General features: G+C 41.2%; 1 protein-coding gene across 1 annotated transcript; it reads right to left on the reverse strand.

Moving 5' to 3' along the window:
- Positions 1-3805: 3805 nt before the first annotated feature.
- DDX24 (DEAD-box helicase 24) lies at positions 3806-18894 on the reverse strand. The gene is made up of 9 exons (XM_066188719.1): positions 18734-18894; positions 17605-18329; positions 14576-14953; positions 12782-12935; positions 11900-12415; positions 9711-9786; positions 8959-9147; positions 6439-6568; positions 3806-4976 (listed from the first exon to the last, which is right to left on the reverse strand). Exons 2-9 carry the CDS (start codon positions 18320-18322, stop codon positions 4753-4755), a joined length of 2385 nt encoding a protein of 794 aa, XP_066044816.1. The 5' UTR covers positions 18323-18329; positions 18734-18894; the 3' UTR covers positions 3806-4752.
- Positions 18895-19829: the final 935 nt, after the last annotated feature.

Raw genomic sequence — 19829 nt, forward strand, 5'->3', positions numbered from 1 at the left:
CTGTATCTGCCACCTCTGTCCTTCCTATGATCAGCCTCCCAGATGGAGAGGAATGAGTTACCAAATTTATACCAGGGACACAAAAACATCTACAAGAAAAAAAGGTACAAGACAGATGGTTTCAACCAGTTTTATTATTGGGCTTTCTATACCTTAAGATACTAGAATGGTTACTCCAGTTCAGGTATTAAACTCTTCATTGTAGAGATGTTTTTGTTCCTTTTTGTTTTCTAGAATACAAGGACAAAGGAGACAATTCCAAGAGAACGAGGTAACTTGAGAAGGCCAGCCCAGCAACAGGGAAAACCAGTAAGAAATCGAGAGACCACGGAGCAGAATTAAGTGAAGAGATGTGCGGACTGGGGGATGGGTGGTACGGGTATAACTGAGGGGCATGGTCTGGGGAAGGGATCCCCCTCCAGAGGTACACAGCTGTAACCTGAGAATTAACAAAAGAGGAACTGGAAACCTTCACTTGGACTTGACATTAATCAGTGGGATCCGAGAGCTGGACCCTGTTAAGAGGGCCACTGTGTATAAATCCATAACACCTGTCAGCTCATACTGCTATAGCTATTGCCACAAGTAAAGAAAAAGAAACTATTTCTAAACAACCATCCACAGTAGTGATTAGACTGATATAATTACATCAGTAATAATAAGTATTCAGATCTTTAATTAGCCTAGTGGTACTAAAGCCCATATGTATTTTGTAGTGCCTGTTCTGCTTTTCCAAGCCAGGTTTTGTGTTTATGTTCTGTAAGTGCAGCTCTCACCGACAGAAATTTGGCAATTTGTACCATCTAAAGTTGGTTGCTTTGGAAACTGGCTACAATTTCTTCCAGTTTCACAGCAAGAGTTGCTGAACTCCAAGGCAAAGAAGCATAGCAGCTCTTATTCACTTGCTTCCCCAGGCCAATAACTTGCCACAGGAGTGACAGGTTATTTTCCTCTTTCTTACTCACTCTTGGGAGGCCAACCCCAGGAGGAGTTAGGACTGACTTGAGAAAACATTGAAGCCTTGCAATACCTTTCGCAAAAAGAAGCTGAAATAGAAAATCTCTCACAGGCCAGAACAGTATCAGACAACATCGTCCCGAGTGTCAGATGGGGGCTATAGAGGGATCTGTAGAGGGTTACAGAACCAGGATAATTTTCCTAAAGAGAGCCTATCTGTCTTGTTTCTCCCTTCTACTTCCCAAACCTGTGACCACTGACAACACCCTACTTTTCTGCAAGGACTGTTGGGTATTACTTACAGATTGTTGCTTGCTATATTATCAGTCATTCATTTCATGGTCTTCTGAGCTCCTTCCTTCACCAAGTCATTCATCAAAAAGTCTGGAATAGCTCAGGCACCCAAAACCCACATCCTGCTAGCACAGGACAAAGCAGTGGGCGTTTCAACACCCAGGAAAGCACAGCATTTCTTACCATATTTTCCTGCTTGTGTCAGGCTGTGTGAGGTGAGGCTGTCAGAAAGTGTCCCTTTCCTACCTCCTCTCCCCCAGGGACCTGATGCCGACTAATTGCAGTACGTGTGTGGTACCCGGCCCTCTCTCAGGAAGGTGTGAATTACCTCCCCTGTGCCACATGGCCAGCCCTGTGCCTGGGCTGCTAGCATATGGCAGGGCATCACTCCAGCTTCTGCTCGGCTAATTTGCAGTTTTATTGACATACAGGGGAGGAGAGAAAAGGCATGGGGAATGTCAGGAAACTTGTCTAATAAGTGAGATCCTGTCCAAACTATCTCCTCAGCAGATGCCTTAAACTGCAGGGACTCTTCTTTATAGAGTATGACAGAGCAGGAACTCTGTGGCAGGGATGAGGTCAACTGGCCCCATGCATTCAGAAAATAAAAATGAAGATTCAGAAGCTATTGTTTTCACTTTTCTGTTAGCTAGTACTGGTTGCTCTGTATCAGCTTGTACCCTACCACCACGCTGCTGAAGTCATGCTTTTATTAAACTAGTTGTAAGTTTAAGCTTTGACAGCTTAAATACACTTAATAAATAATTTAATTATGGGTATCTCAGCAGACATAAGCTGCCACAAAACACAAGATTACTGGTTTGAGGCCTCAGTATAACTGCTGTGCTAGCAGAACATTAGAGGAAACATTTGATACTATGTATTTGATAAACACTAAGATTACACTGCCCATATGGACTTGATGTAAAATTCTTCATGTCTAATTTGCACCAATAGTACACATGCAAATCAGAGATAGAGAAAACATTCTGCTTTACTGTCCTCTCTTTCTGCAGTAACTTCATTCACATTGGAGTGGAGCAGCTAAATGCTAGTATCTTTCAGTTATTGGTTTAACAATTTTTTAAAATTAGCTAAAGCAAATATAAGGTTTTTCCTCTAGCTAGAAGACTCAGGGTATCCTGGTAAGATAATGACAAGGCAAAACAGGCAGCCACAAGAGAGACTTCAGAGCTCTAGATAAGTATTCTTTTTAAGACAGGGAGATATTTTTAGGGTACAAGCTCTGCTTTAGTTCCTGTGGGGGTGCAGCATCAGTAGATTTAAGCATTGAGAGTTCATGCAGAGCACGTAAGAGGCTGCAGAAGAAAACAGGCCCCAGAGCCATGTCCCACAAGCAAACATGAACCATTAGGCATTGGAACAGGCTCTCCAGGGAAGTGGTGGAGCCACTATCCCTGGAGTGTTCAATAAAAAAGTGGATGTGGCACTTTGCTGTATGGGCATGGTAGCATTAGGTTTTATGATTCTATGAAGGCAGCAAGGAGGGCACAAATGCCATGGTCCATCCTGGGGAGACTTGGCAAGATAGTGGGCTGGGAGTGTGAGAGCTGGGTTGTTAAACACAGGGAAACAGAAGCAGCTGAAAAACTTCATAGCAATAATAGAAATGAAATAACAATACTCTCACTGTCCTCCAAGTCAGTTCTCCTCATCTTGTGGAATTAGAAACTGCTTAAACTCATGCAGATTCAGACAGGGAGATGCTGAGCTCTGTTGTCAGGATTCAGCCTTGATTTTGTTAATGAAATGGAAACAGAAATGCATCATAAGATGCAGAAATGGCCTACCTGGTCTTCAAACCCTTCAGGATGCAAAACCAATACAAGTTTCCTTTTCGTAATGTAAGAATCTGATTAAAATGGCACAGGAAAGAAATGAAGGCATGCTTACCTTTGTTCAGTTCCTTTTTCCATCCTTCCTTACAAGGAACCATCATAAAATTATTTTTCTTTTTCAGATGTCACATTAACTCCAAAGATGTTTGCATTAACTCTCACATGAGAGAGGAAACAGAACCTTACCATTGCTTCTCCCCAGAACTTTCCCCTCTGTTCCCAAGGGCATGAGACAAACAGTGCATTGCAAGGAAAGCCTCATACATAATTGACAAGCTCTGTATGCTTATGATTACACTGTCACAGCTCTTCTTCAGTAATGCGTGAAAACAAGAGAAAAGTCCTCCAGAGATAGGGGGCTTGAATTATTTACACAGATGAAAGAATAAAGAGTTTGTTACTCTCACATAACTAGCATGTGGTTAGAGGGGGCACTCAACTCCTCAGACAAACTTCCCTGAGTAGTTGAGTAAATTGGTGTTTCTTGTCACAGCAGTGGCACTGGTTCATTCCATACTGTTTGAGACACAAAACTAAGCCTCATCCAGAGCCAGCAGGTGAAGGTTACCTGTCCTCCCACCAATACAGATTCCACTGTCTTATCTTTTGGGTGCTTTTCCCCTCTCCTTGCCTGCTAAGTGTAAACAGCATCAGCTATGAGGGATTTAGAAATCTCAAGTAACTGAAAACAGACACAGGCTTTGGAGTTTATGGCAGACATAATTTAACAAAAATTCAAAATATATTTTTCTGACATGTTTTTAAAAACAGTTTTAAAAACACTTGCCCAGATCAGGTTAAAATTATTTAAAAGCATAATTATCATGGAGCAATCTTCAAAAGTGACATTTCAATACATCATCTCTTCCATTACAGCAAAGATCATGGTTCTGACATTTTCTAATACAGGCTTACTGTATTAACTTCAAATATTAATCAGGAAAACACTGAGTAGCAACACTCATTCCTCAGAAATCTACACATCTGGACCACTGCCACTTTAACTTTTTTTTTTTGCACATTCAGAATGTATTAACACAGGACTAAGAGAATTAAACCTGGTGAAGAACAGAACAGAGAAATATTATCAGAGGGGAAAGAAAACTGGGACATTTCCATAACCAGAACTGTATGCAGACTTACTGGTAACATTATCTGTATTTTCTGCTTCTCACAGTGAGCTGGAGGCAGTAAAAGCCAAACCTCCCACTACCACCAGCTCAGACTGTACTCACACTGTATATAGCCGACCTTCCCCTGTCCTTCAAAGACATTAAAATTCAAATCAAGTTTTATCATTAGAGTATGCCCACAGTGAATTTCACCCAGTAACTCTTGCCCATCTCACAAAATGGAGTAATTATCAGAACTATGTGAAAACTAATTAACTTCTATTAATATAGAGATTTAAGAAAAAAATAAGAACATGAGAACCAAGATCCAAGACAAGATTCAACAGTAACTAACCAAATGTTAATTGAGCCCTTTAAATCAGCATTTTGTTTTGTGCCTGCACAACCAATGCACAGGCAACATCCTTATACAATCTATTCTCTAGCTGGGTTCCTCCATAAACACAGACAGCCTTGATGAAGATAGTCCTTGCTTCTGCCAAACTCAATGATCTCTCTGTTATCTAATTTTATTTTACAGATTTCTTCTTCTTGGTTTGCTTTTTGGACACGGCACCTAGAGCTGAACAGCTCACTGATGTTTGAGGCAAGAGTAGTTTTCCAGACTGTGTTGGGTACTTGGTTTTCATAAGGACTTTAAAGAGTGGCTGGGACAACATATGTTTCAGTTGTTTTTTCATCCCCTTCAGCATCTTTTGCTTCTGGCTTTCTTCTTGCTCACTAGCTTTTCTTCCTTGGGGCAGAAATCAAAGATACAGAATGTTACAACAAGAAAAAGACTTGCATTGCAGGCCTTTGTAGTGATAGGGGCAGATGTTGACCCCAGCTTTCCTCTCTCTAACAAGGTCACTCCCAGTCATCTGTGACATTTTCAGATCACCCAGGCTGTTCACAAGGTAATGAGATAGAGAAGAACCCTGACTACTGAGTAACCATAGTTAAGGCCTGAACTGAGGAGAAAAATGAAATCAAGGTTGCTACAAGTTAAAATTGAAAGCACGTAATTAAATGTTTTGTAACTATGTAAGAAGGACTTCACTTAAGGCCTAAATGACTGGGAGTTTAATTGGTCTCTAACAAGCTACACAAGAATTAGAGACTGAGTACACTTTAAAACATAAACTTGGCAAGTTTCTGGGTGGCAATTACAAAGTGTTTCACTTGAGAGTCACAACTTACTTGGACTGGATGTGCTGTTTGGAAACCCATTCCAAAGCATAGCATACTCAGATTATGTCAAAACAAGACAGCAGAGTGCTAATTATCTGAAAGCACTCCTGAACCATTTATACAGAGATGGTTAGTGTTTGCTTGCAAAGTGGTTGAGAACCAGCTAGTCCAGGCATGAATAAAAAAAGACATTAATCTAAACATGTTTCAAAACTAAGGCATTGGCATATTTAGCAGCTAACAGGTTAGAGCCAGACTAATCTGAAGTGATCAGCCTGCAGCAACCCTATTCAGCTTGCCTTCCAAGTACTGGTAGGAAATCATACCTTCAGCTCCCAAAATATGAACACAATGGGGCATTTTACAGTGCATCTTAGCTTTGCAAAATTTCATGGCATTGAACTAATAGCCACTTGCAGTTGTACAACCCTACACATTCGCTCGGCTACGGCCTGCAAAATATTGAATTTAAAAAATGTAAGAAATTATTTACTTCTAACAAAACACCAAAAACCTCATCAACTTCAATATATGTATTGGCCATTTAGCCCACACAGCTCAACCTACTTAAGGCTCACATAATATTTGGTGCTCCCAAGCACTTCCTGGGTGTTCCCACACAGAGCTGTCAGGCTCCTGTCCTGATGCCTGACTACAAGAGAGTGGGAGAGAGAAGCAGAAGTGTAGAAACAGCTTTCTCTATGACAAGAGGGGACAAGACTCAATCAGGACACACTGGGCTGATTAGATTACTTTGAAATGCTTGCCAGAAGCTCAACAGTTCTTGTCCTACAATATGTAGACTTGTCTGAGACTTGCCAGAACTGTCATACCTCACTCCCTCAGCTCGAGCACTCTCTGTTGCACGATCACCACTAAAAACCATGCATCAAAAACATTCCTTTCCTTTCCCCCCACCCCTGCCCTGCAGCTGTTGAAGCTTCTCTGCCATAGTAAGGCTTCTTCTGGACACCGGAGCTATGGGCCCTACTGTGCATACCCAAGAAAAAACATTTTCTACTTGCCCATCAACATATCATCATCAAGATCCATCTCAAGAGCCTCTGCAGCTTGCTGGAGCCAGGAGTTGTGTTGCTTTGCCCGACTGTTGAAAAATTCTGCCTTCTCAATCTGCCTTGCCAAATTCATCCGTTCCTGCAATGAAAGTACATGTAGACATTATGATCAGATTTAAATGTGGGGAACTTTAGCAAAGTAAGTGTTTGAGAGCATGCACTACAATGCAACTGGGGTGCAGAAACACTTTTGTTCCCTACCCATGTCCAGGAGATGCCCCACCTAGTAAACACATCATCATTCACTAGTGTTTTCCTTCCTTAGATCCATGATAGAATCTGACTTCTAAAACATCTCAGCTACTAAACATACCTGAATGTCAACTCAACATTCTATGCACGAATCATTAAAAACACTTGAGAGACCTAAAGAACAAACCATGGTTGAGATACCAATCATTTCCAAGTCACATACTTATACAGTACAGCTTGATCTCAGAATTATTAGTCTCAGCAGTAAAGAACAGCCACTACTTTCATTCCACTCTGAAGAAAGTAAAGTCCTGCAGGTCATATGGAAGGAACAGATCATATTTTCAGGAATGCACTTGGATCTTGTTTAGGCACAGGACAGAATGTCCTGTCCTTCCCAGCTGCACACAGGTGGAACAGTGATGTCCAGCAAACTTAACCTGACCTGCAAGCTTACAGCTGGGCCAAACAAATAACTAATTCACTGTGGAAAGCAAATCTGCACTAACAGTAAAAATGAACCAACCAGAAGCAAGTTCCGCTCTTTGGAATGTGCCTACAGTTGAATAAAACCAACTGGTGCAAGAATCTGAATAGTCAGGTGCTACACAATAACAGCAGCAGCCAGGACTGCCAGGGTAATTATTACAGACAGAGAGAGAAGAAGTAACACTTGCAGTGGACTACTAAGTCAGTCACTTCTTAAATCATTACAAGAAATTAAAAGAAAGCTTTTCCATCTCTGTAAAATTTAAGTCCTCTTTAAGTCTATCCTGGTTCAACAGTTCTATTCCTCTCAAGTGTGAAACCCCTTCAGGCTTTTCCTGAACATGAACGAAGGCACGCAAAAGGAGGGATGGAGTGTGCCAACGGGACAGACACAAAGAACCAGCAGAACTGTTAGTCCCAACTACAATGACTTTGTGATTAAACCCAGTACAAAGCGTAATAAGACCTGACTGTTGCAAGGGCTTATGAGACTGGAGTCCTGCTGCTAAAAAGATCTCTTCTGGGGAGAGGAGCATTATTACAGATAGGAGACATTGTGAGATAGTGACAGGAAAAGGAGAGTGTAGAAACAGTATTTATTTGCCCATTAATTGATAGAGCATGATAAGAGTCAAGAACTACTCATCAAGAAACACAGAAGGAACCTCTAAAGCAACACTCTTCAAAACAACAGATTTGAGTAACTAGAAATATTTAGTGGGTGGAAGGGGGCAGAGTGGGGAGATACGGGTGGAAATCAGATTCTCTTCATTACTACCAAGAGAAGAAAAAAATGAATCTGTGGAAGCATTTATTTGATTTTCTTTCCTCTTTCAGAAAGCTGCATCTCCTGAAAGAAATACCCTATTCACAGCAAGCCCAGGTTTTGAAACTTGCTGTCATTATTCCCAAGGTGAGGATACTGCTGTTGTCACTGGGGTAGACCCTCAGTCCAATCCAATTAGGGAAGCCTGAATCAGAATACTATGAGAAAGAGACCTGCTGCATTATCTCACTGCTTGCACTCTTCCTTGTTCTCAATGACTGTGCAATATGCAGACATTTCTATCCCAGCTGGATTCCTTTAAAAACCAGTATTTAAAAACGTCCCATTTGTATATGACTGACTATCCAAACTATTAAGAGAATGCTGAGACACAAAATAGTCTCTTACTCAGGAAGCAGAAAATCTGCAGCGACTAGATGCTTTCTAAAACACATTGTTTTGTTAATGCTATCCATTGTCTGTGTTGTGAGTTAGTGAGTGATAGAATCCTCTTTAAAATGGGCAATAACCTAGAAAAGGGAAATATACTCAGTTTGACAGGGTTCAGTGGCAGCTGTGGCCTCATAGTATAAGAAGATGTAGAAAAACAGACAACTCACAACTTCAGATGGGAAGAGGCAGGTGAAGACCACTGAATATCCCTGAATCTGCTACTGTTCTTTAGTCTGTTTGTTTTCTTACTAACATAAGAGGCTTTAAAGAATGTACTTAGCAGAGCCATGCCAGCTCGACAGCCACAAGATATATTCGCCTCCCTATACTGTTTCTGGAAAAACATAAGTGATGTTTCTGTTTGAATACTTTTCTTGGGCCAGTTATTGAGGAGAAATCATAGATAATGCTTAAAAAAATATAAAGTGTAATTAACTTAATTTTCAAATCCAGATCCTCAAGAGTAAATTTCATCTGAAACCCGGAAAGAACATGACACACAATATCATATCACTAATATAAATAAGCAAGCAACTACTCAGACTGAAAGAAGACTCTTATTTCTTTACCTTAACAGAAGTCATGCACTTGGCATCAACTGGGAAAAATGGCAGCTCTTCACTCTTCTCCAAGGTTTTGTAGATTTTCCGAAAGTTGATCAGGTCCTCGGGACCGATCAGCAAGAGGCTGAGGCCTTCACTGGCCGCTCGGGCTGTTCGGCCGCTCCTGTGCACGTACAGCTCTGACGTACGGGGGACCTGCAAGAACCCACAGAAGCTGCAGCTGCCATGGACTGCTGCCAGCACAGCCTGCCATGCCTTGTACAAGAGGTTTGACACACACCGTACATTGCACGTAACACAGATGAAAGTGATGTGAAAGATGACGTTTTGACACGATTTGTGTTCTCTCATCCAGAATTTTTCCTTGTGTAATCTTTTGTGAGTCTCTCCTAACTTCTGACCCTCTGTCATTTCATTTGCAAAGCAGGAAAATATTTTATGTGTCCTCAGAGAAAAGTTATAAAGCTGAGTTATTTGACACCTTTGGATATCAAAGGTAAGCAAAAAGCAAGGAGGATCATATCTATTATGTCACTTCTGTAGCACACATTCATGAAGTGCTACCTACTGCAGTCAGCCCCTGCAGAAATGAGATTTAAGTACAAAGCACTAAGGACAGTTAAATGATTTAATCTCTGTACTTGGGACTACACTATATATATACCAAGAATTACAGCTTTGCAGTGTTCAGGATTTGGATCGGCAAAAACTTATATCAAACCAAAATAGTAAAAGGAGAAACATTAAAAGTGCTTAACCTGGTAGTGGATGACATGCTGGACATTAGGAATATCGAGGCCACGAGCTGCAACATCTGTTGTCAGGAGGACACAGCTAAGAAAGTGACAAAATTTAATGAACATAAAACTGAAGAGTCAATAATTTGTCAAGGAACATAAAATACAGCAACCTAAAATTCTACCACAGCAGTTTAAGAAACAAGTTTATACTGTATTATCTGTAGGACATGTGCATTCTGTTTGCCCTTACAGAAACAATACCCAATTTCCCTCAAGGGCAGTCTTGAAACAATAATTCTTAAAGTATAATTTAAAAATGCAAATGTTGCCTTCAGCAGGTCTATTCAATAAATAAACAGGTCGGTTTTCAATAAATGAATGCAGTACCTAGCTGTATCCTGTATTCCTATGTTTTTCTTCTCTCTTAGTTCACAAGACTGCTAGAAAAAATTGTTACTCAGTGAGGAAGGAGGTGTGTGTGTCCCTGAATTACACTTTTCAGTGCACTGTCCAAGTTTTTAAGAATTTCTTTAGCTTGCTATGACCACACCATTAACAACACAATTGATCCTCTGGGTGTACAGACATGTTATTAAAAGTTAATCAGTTGAGAAAAATCACATTATTAACATTATCTATTTAAATAACAATTTTTTTGGGGTGAAGTATCTTCTACCAACTTGCACGAAAATAAACTCTCAGTAAATTAAAACCTAGAAATAAAGGGGGGAGTTCTGTTCTAACAACTACTATTTCTCCTTAGACAAGATGAACTACTCAAAAAAGGTGTTCTTTTATATAAACAGTCTCTACAGAGACAAAAGTCTCCCTAGGATATGGAACAGTTTGTTTTAAAAACACATCCCAGCAACTGAAACGAATAACTTTTAGGTAATGGAAATTTGTTCAGATTTTGTGGCATCTGACTGTATACTCTATTGCTACAATCAGAAATAACAACAGAAAATTCAACAGCTTGCAATCTGCAGAAGGCCATGAGAGATGGCCTCATAGACTTCTTTCCTGCCTTGAAAATCTGCAGTCTCTGAAAACACCCCACCTGACCAATGCAAATGCTATCAATACATTTGCCAAGGGATGCTGCAGCTCCATCACAGCAATTCAACCACTGCTCTCCAAGCCTGAATCTACTAACAAGGTACGAACTCCCAGACAGCACGCAGCAGTTCACAGCAGGACTGAACTGTGAGGCTTCTGGACTATGGAAGTAATGACACTAAAAATCTCCTCCCAAAGGTCAGGCCAAAGACAACCCAAAACAATGTTTCCAAAAATGACAGGACAGGTCTGCTTGGGTAAACCCTGGCTACCCACTACTGCTGAAAGGCACAACTGCCCTTTCTTTTGCATTGCTCAAAGATACTTTGATCCTCGGGATATTAATTTATGTAATTAAACCTGCAAATGAGTAGTAAGTGGTTAGTTTTCTGATGGTTTAGGGAGATTCAATAACTTACAGAGGATCAAATGAGCTGCAGAACCAGGACATGGGCAGAGCTGTGCAGGACAGTTCTAAAAACATGTCTGAAAACAGGGCAAGTGACAGCTCCTTCAGCAGCAACAAGCTCCTGGACCACAAGCTATTTCAGGCTCCAGTGGACCTCAGGAGGTCTCTAGCAAAACCTCCTCTTCAAAGCGGGATGAGCTGCAAGACTGGACCAGGTTGCTCAGGGCTTTTCTCCAACTGAGCCACAAAAACTCCAAGACCAGCAGCCTGTTCCCATGCTCTACTGTCCTCACAGAGAAAAAGCCCTTTCTCATATCCAGCCTGAACCTCTTATTTCTACTTGCACCCATTATCCCTCATCCTCCCATCAAGCATCACTCTGAAAAGCCTGGCTCCACCTTCTGGATAACCTTTTTTCATGGTGTCAGAGGGCTGCCATTAGCTCCCCACAAAATACTTTTCCCAGGTAATACAAACACCCAGTCCCTTCAGCCTCTTCTCCTGCAGAGCCAGTGCTTCTTGAGTATCTTGGTGGCCTTCCACTGAACTTGCTTCAGTTCATCACCTTAACTGTGAAACCTCATCCTTAATTGTTAATATCTTGCGCTCAAGAACAGGGGACTCACATCCTCAGCTAACTTCCCCAACCTGCTCCTACTCTAACAGAGTTGTTTCTCCTCCCCACCACCCTTTATGCAATTTCTTTTTTTCTCTACTAGGAAGCTGAAAATCAACTCACCTCTCTCGCTCAGCAAACCTTTCCAGGTTTTTCAGCCTTTGCTTCTGGTGCATGTTGGCGTGCAAGGGAAGAGGATCACAATTTAAGATTGTGAGGAGAGAACTGAGGCGTTTTACGCAGTCTATGCTGTTTGCAAAGACCATGGTTCTTCCTGGATACTGGAGAAGAAAGTAATAGAGGTAATAGTCCTTCTCATTTGTGTTACAGTGGATTCTGGTTTCTGTCAGAGTCTCAACAGTAGCCTCTTTCCTTGTTAAGTCTATTACTTTGGGTTTGCCCTTTATTCCTACTTTTTCCATTAACAATTCTAGTTTGGTCTTCCTGTCCATCTTTTTAGCATTCTTTTTTTGTAAAACTCTTGTGGGAGTCTGATGGACCAAAGTCAAAGTGGCAGAAAAAACAAAAGTCTGTCGTCGAGGGTTATACTGTGAATCATTTAAGATTTCCAGCAACTGAGACAGCTCTAAGAAGTGACCTTTTTCAACCATTCTGTCTGCTTCATCAATCACAAGGCACCTGTCAAGTAGAAAACACACAGTAAAAATACACTTGTGCAGCTAAATACAAACCTGATACATTAAAGAAAAACTTTTCCTGCTAAACACATAAAGGATGTTATGCATATAAAGCCAAAAGGAACACTAGGTATGCTGGGGCAGCTACAATGGCCTTCTGCATTTCTTTTTGAAAAATCAGGTTTTTACTAAGGTCTTTAACTGACATTTCCCTCCATCAAAATAACCAATGTGCATTTCAAGAAAACACTGACACAGAAATAGGTGATCTTGTGTAGTCTAAATGATTTAATCTGTTAGTAAACCTAATCTGTATGCAGGGCTGCCCAGTTCAGTAGCCAGCAGTTACCTGAAAAGGCACCTTTACCTGAGCTGACGAAGATTTGAAAGATGTGGGTGTCTCTCTTTAACTAGCTCCCACAGACGGCCTGGGGTTGCAATTACAATTTCTGGCTGTCGATTCAGTACACGTTCTTGCTTCTGTGCAGCCATGCCTCCTACTAGGATTGCAGTCTTAATGCCTGGAACATAAAAATAACAGATTTTATTTCACTAATTTACCAGTGTATGTTTTTATACGTATCTACTTCATGAAGTGTTCTAAACAGTCTACACTGCAACTTTCAACAAGCATTTTAGCCAGGAAACTTCAGGGGTTTTATGTAACACTGAGCATACAGAAATGCACTAAATTTTACAGAAAAATCCTCTTTATAGTTAGATGCCAAGAATTAGTGTACCTGTCTTTCAACAGCATAAAGAATCACATCCATAGCTGTTAGTTTTGTTCACACATATTTCAGTCTTGTGTTTTCTCAATTACATTTGCATGAACAAACATATTCTGTTAAGAATAACCAGAAGATCCTTTCAAGAATAAGAGTGAAAAATGCTTGTCCAGTTAAATAACTGCTCATTTGCTACGGAATAATCCTACCAAGTATGCTCCCACCTGATTAATGATTCTTGCACAGTAACCCAGACTTCGTTAACTTTAGGTAGGCTACATAGGTACTAAAAGGAGTTGATCTTTGAAAGCAGACTCCACACATGGCTTATTTCACCCTACTTCTTCAAAGAATACACTGGCCCATGATAAATTCAACGCTACTGTGCAAGATCCTTTCAGTATCCAAGCTTCCACTCTTTTCTGGACCACTTGTGAAACACCACAGCAGTTTTGGTTTTTTTTTTTCCCAAAGTGAGTTTGAAGCAATAAAGAAAGCCCACATCAAAACACCTCCTCTCCTGCTGCAGCAACTATATTATCCCTTGGGCAGCAGATTTTTATACATGAATAGCACTGCTCCTATCAGAACTGTATGACATAAATTGATTATTTCAGGCTAGCAGTTAAAATAAGCCTTGTAATCAGATGCAGACTGATGAGTACAGCAGGACATACAGACACCAAAGGAAGATGGGCTTAAAAGTAGTTCGTTGCACTACATATCCTCTTTAACAAATAAACCTTACTGGTACTGGAGAAGTGGAGAGAATTGGGAAAAACTCACTATCTTCAACAGTTTCATGTCCTCACTCATCCACTTAACAGATGTACTGACTTCTGGTTTGGAAAGGAAAGGCAGAAGGGGGAATTGCTTTTGTCAGGCATGCTACTCAGTAACACTTCTGTGGCTTGCCTGCTGCAGGAGGTAAGTCAGACAATCCAGCAGTGCCATCTACTCTAAATATTTATGGCCATAACTTCTTTTTTTTATTAGATAGAGCAAAGTTCTACATATACAGTACATGCAAAGATTGATATACTTGTTAAAAATGAAATTATATATAATCAACATTTTATACATAATGAAATTATTAATTATATATAGCCTACATTATCCAAAACTAGAACAAAGTTAACTGTTGCCAGGTATCTAGTACTGATTCCATGTCACAAGAGCATGAATCAATACCTATTTGAAGGAAGAGATTTTAAAGCAAAATAGCTCACATTAACTGCTTACTTCCACATGCATCTCACTGAAGAATCTCCATGCATTTCTCACACATCACTAGCTAAAAACTCTAACCCCTCAAAAGCTACACCAATTTCATGATTTTATGGAAGGAAGTGTGGCACGCATTCTGGCCCAACACCAATGCCAAGATCCAAACACAGTCTGGCTGTGCAACATGGCCTGTGGGATTTACATACCTGTAAACTTTGCAACTGCATCAATGTGGTGCTTTACTTGTACAGCTAATTCTCTTGTAGGAGTAAGGACCAGTCCTAAAAGAGGTCTCTTTTTATGCGAGTCAACAGTACATGTCTCGTCATCAGAATGGAATTCAACATTTTCCAGCACCTTCACACAGCCTGTTGTGAAAGACGCATCATCTTCATCTCTGCTATCTTCAACCTGCTGATGGGTTACTTTTTCTGCTTCATCCTCACTCTCCCATCTAGTTTCATCATGATGCTGATGGGACTCTTTAGAAACACTGTCATTTCTGGTTGTGGAGTTATTTGATTTTTGCCACTGCAGCACAGAGTGAATCATTGGAATTGCAAATGCAAGCGTTTTGCCGCTTCCTAAAAAAACAAACAAGAATAATAACACAGACTGACAAGTCATTTATTTGAAAAGATGAGAAAAGCAACAGCCAATCTTACACTGTTCTTAAAACACACCATTGTAACAGATGCAAACTCATGATCTTTAGAAGACCAGAAACTTGCAGCAGTAGCATCTTTTCTCCTGTTCCCTTTATACATCTCCATTCCCTGTTTCTGGGGAACAAGTATTTTTCCAATCACTAGCAGGTCAGACATATTTATTTGTTCTAAAAGTGTTTTTTAAAAGCTGCAGTTGCAGTCAAGATATTTTTAAAGAACTGTATGCCCATAAGTAGAATACCATGCCCTAATTGAAAGTTCTAATCAACACTCTCCAAATAAAGGAATAGCAAATGAGGCCAAGGACAAACTGGAATGCACTTGAAGGATTAGCTTCCATCTTCTATTTATAGTCCTGTATTTACAACTTTCTAAGATACTGTATTTTGAAATACTCCACTGTCTCATTTCCTGATCTAGCACTGGGTCACATTTTTATAATCAGAACACATACATCTAATTTAAAAGAGAGAAGCCACTTTGGAGAGACAGGGCTTGTCAAAAGAAAGTTTAATTGCAAGGGTCCACTGTACCAACTGCAAGTTACACCCCTGCCACATATTCCCTTCTGAACTATCTGTCAGTAATAAAGACATTAGGAAAAGCCTGGTACCACATCCATCCCAGTTAAGCTTTTCAGATGACCGGTGCTGCTGCAAGGTCTCGTATCCACTCATCCACCTTTCTGCATGGTTGGGAGGTATTTTATGACTTCTGTCTGCACTTGAAGGGAAAAATGTTTATAACCTGTATTTAGAGCACTTACACAATAAGGTTCTGGTTATACAGAATATATGTTTTTAAGGTGAAGAACACTGCTGATTTTGAATTAGACATAATGCAGTTTGCTGGTGCAAATGTCAGAACTGCACCCAGACAGATTATGGCTGTGATAATCAGAACTATTCTGCAGGCACTAGATTCACCCACAATTTAAACAAATCATCACCTCACAGGACATATATTCTTTATAACACACAAACCACATACCACAGACAGGTGTGCAAAACCAGGAGGAAAGAATATCTCGGTACTACAGCTCAAGCCAATTCACGCTCTTTTAAACAGTTTCATATTGTATAATTTCACATAGGTTTGGCTCCTTAATCAGAAACCTCACTAGTTCCACATAGTAATGAACAGCAAGGGTTAGACCCACTGCAAAAACAACAAGCAAGATTAATAGTTCTTTAACTTCATGCATTCCTCCCTCAGGCCCAATGCTAAGAGGTGCTGCAGGATGCAGAGAAAAGAACAAGAGAGTTTCAACCTCTCCCAACTGCAGCACCTCCTGACAGGCAGTTGTCCACCTCTACCAAGCTTCTATAGGAACATGATGATCTGATGGATTCTCTGGAGAGAATCTGGATTTCACTCATGAAAGAATAAATGAGCAAAACACATTCCTACTGCCTCAGGATTATACAAAATTATAAAGCAACAACACAGCCTGCCACCAACCATGCTTTCCATTCTGCAGCTAGAGAGGAATTTGCTTACTAGCACTGCCAAAATGGCACTCTTTTGCAGTACAAAAACACCATTTAAGCTTTCAGTTCCATTTTTAAAAACGCTCCCTGCAGGGCTTTCTAATCTTACTAAAGCTAATAGCATCAAAACAGCTTCTAATTAAAATAAAAATGCAAATGACTGCATATCTTATTAGTTACTATACCTCCTTGCTCGAGAGCAGTAAATGACTTTACAGAGAAGCACTGAGATAAAGCAACTGGAACAGATGAAAACAGTGTAAAGGAAGCTTTTAAACCAAGGCAGCGTCCAATTGTGCTTCCTGTCTCTAGGTGTTTTAGGGAAAAAAATGTTGCTAAAGGCAAAACTTCACAGGTATGAACCGCAAACAAAGTTTGAGGGAACAAAACATTCTCAGACTTCACAGCATTAAGTAAACAAGGAGCTATAACAAATTTCATGAAGGCTAGCAATGCTCAAATGCTCTAGCTGAACACAAAATGGATGTGAATCTACCTCTCAAATCATTAATGTAATAACTGACTTTAAGCATAAGCAGGGAGAAGAGTTGGTGACAACAGACAGGCAAAGCCGGGGGACAGAGCATGGGGTGGGCCCGTTTTGCTCTGGGTCATATTCACACTTAACACCGTGCCCAGCGTTCATTCACTGCTCCACACTAGTATGAAATATCACCACAGGAATCTGGTTCTCTGTTTTGCCTTGTACGTGTTTGGCTGCTGCAGAAATGACCCTGTTTTCTTCATTAATTCTGCCTTTTGCAGAGTATCATCTTACCATTCCCAAAACAGGAAGCATTTTGAGAAAGAGGAAAAAGAGACTTCTGCCAAAAGCGTAAAAACTCACTAAGACTTCAAAGCTTTGCATGCTTTGTAAAGATGGGACGTTCCCATGCTTGTAAGTTACAAAGTTTTAAAACTTTACTAATATGCTGGATATGCAAAAGACAAAAGCTCTTTTCTTATAAGACCTAAAAGCTGCTTCTTCTACACATAAAAACTTGCAACCACAGGCTACATTTTAACAAGAGAAACAGGATGCTCCCAGCACACCTGGTCAGTTTAACAGATCTGTACCTGTTTCTGCAGCACCAAGAACATCCATGTTATCCCGAATGGCAGAAGGCAAGGCTAAGGCTTGGATAGGAGTTGGGGCACTAAAGCCCAGGTAGCTCAAGGCCTGCAACACTGGCTCAGGTACAAACAGGTCTTTCCATGCAGACACATCAGCTTTTTGATCAGTTGAGGCAGATAAAACTTCTGTTGTCCAGTTTTTAACTTTTTTAGAAGTAGCTCCTGATGGAAGGGTTTCCTGTGCTTGAGAAGCCTTGTTTTTAGGTGCCTTCTTTATCTTCTTCTTTGGAGTGTCTTTTCTGCTTGACACACTCTCAGTCACACGTCCATGGTCTTCACAATTAGCTTCTTCAATTATTGCATTACATTCTGCCTCTTTATCAATTTCTGCTGCATTAGGAGTATTGCCTTTATCTGTTTGGCTTCTCAAATCTTTGTTTTTCTTTTTCTTTTTTGGAGGGACGACAGGTTCCTCCACCTCCTCACTGCCCTCTTCAGAAGCACTCTCAGCCTTTCTCTTCTTCTCTTTTACTTTTCCCACTTTGGAAGAACTTACTAGCTTGTACTCTGTGAGTTCCTCCAAGCACACTATATCTCGAAACTCCTCCTCAGCAAATAGATTGGGGTCGATCTGCACGGTTTTCCACTCTCCTACTACTTCAATGCCTTTTCGTTTCATTTTAAAGGAAGACCTAAATCTTCCTCCTCTTCTGGCCTTCATTTTTTACCTAAAAAAGAAACCGAGGGAGAAAAACAAGCAGGCCGTCAAATGCAAGGAATGGAGACTACTTTGATATTCAAGCAAACGGGAATCCACGGAATAATTTCTTTACTTCTTTTTTTAAATACATCAATAACATAACTTAAAAATAACTTAAATATAACTTCGAGCTAATACACATATAGCTAAAACATAACTTAATAAACTATAATATAACTAAATACAACACGCAGGCCACAGGCCTACAGCGTCCCTGCTGGAACACCACCGGGGATCAGCGTGGAACCGCAGGATAAATCCCCTCAGGACCCGGGAACCACCCGCCGGAGCCGCGGCAGGGCCCAGCACGGCCTCCGCCGCCACCCGCGGGAGCTCCGGGCACCTGCTCCCCCCGCCCCGCCCTGCACTTACCGCACTCCGGAGCCGCGGGGCAGAGAAGGGCAGAGAAGGACGGAGAGGGACGGAGGGGACGGAGGGGACGGAGCGAGCCCGCGGGCGCTGCCCAGGCCCGGCCTTCCGCTACCGCCGCTGCCCCCCGCGTGCGCCGCTGGGCGCCGCCATTGCCGCGTGACGTCAGTGCGCGGCGTGACGTCACGCGCGGCGCCGGCCGGAGCGGGTCCCGCGGGGAATGCGCCAGAGGCCTCTGGAAAAGCAACCCCGGAATCAGTGCCTGCGGCCGGGTATCGCCGGCAGTGCTCATTCAGTGACAAACATTTGTTATTCACGCTTGCTTGTGTGTTCGTGTGGGCCTGTTTTTAAAGACTGTTCCGGGTAAAGTTACGCATTTAGGAGAGAAGTTGCACATAGCTACAGGAAAGGAGCAAACCACCGAGGTCACAGCAAGGCTCTTTTTTCTTGTGTGATCCACGCTCTTCGCAGCCGTATCCTGCTGCGGGAAGAGGATATCATAAATTATAATGGATGATTTTTGTTTATTCTAAAAGGTGGTCTGATGTTCAGAAGAGCGTCTTGCTATGAGATGGGGAGAGCGAGTTAAAAACCAGGAGCTGTGTAGGTGATAGAGACGAGGACAGTAGCTTCAAGTACAATTACAAAAACAGTTATAATTAATTCTTGTATTTGGTGTTTGCCGGTCTTTCCTGCTTCTGTGAGAAGATGGGAATACAGAAGGTTGTTTTCTCTACTTCTTTTTTTCTTTTTTGATGTTTTAAGGGCAAGGGCAGAAATAGGCATATTAAATGTTTTCAATGACAGCTTCAGTTCCAGGTAATCATCATCAATGACTTACCAATGCACAATATGAGGTGTTTCTTCCAATTCATATTCCATGAACAAGACTAAAGAGCACTTGTTGCTTGGTCCTGATGTTCTGTGTGAGATGAGTTTAAATCAGTGACAGTCAGGAAGTAATTTCAGGGAGCAGGGGGAGCAGGGTTTTACATGATACCTTTACAGCCATCAAACCTTATTTATGTAGTACTGAGTTGGAGGCAGTGAATGCCAACAGGACTGTTCTAGTGATAGGAACTGGGACTGCATCCTAATG

The sequence above is a fragment of the Chamaea fasciata genome, unplaced genomic scaffold, assembly GCF_029207755.1.
Source record: "Chamaea fasciata isolate MVZ Bird 193981 ecotype frontalis unplaced genomic scaffold, bChaFas1.0.hap1 SCAF_7, whole genome shotgun sequence".
NCBI classification, from domain to species: Eukaryota; Metazoa; Chordata; class Aves; order Passeriformes; family Sylviidae; genus Chamaea; species Chamaea fasciata.

Coding starts and splice junctions, on each gene's coding strand:
- DDX24 (XM_066188719.1), bottom strand. CDS start 18,322: ATGAAGGCCAGAAGAGGAGGAAGATTTAGGTCTTCCTTTAAAATGAAA. Junction 14,954..17,604: donor TCTTGGTGCTGCAGAAACAG/GTACAGATCTGT, acceptor TTGTTTTTTTAG/GAAGCGGCAAAACGCTTGCA. Junction 6,569..8,958: donor AGTGCATGACTTCTGTTAAG/GTAAAGAAATAA, acceptor CTTTCATTGCAG/GAACGGATGAATTTGGCAAG.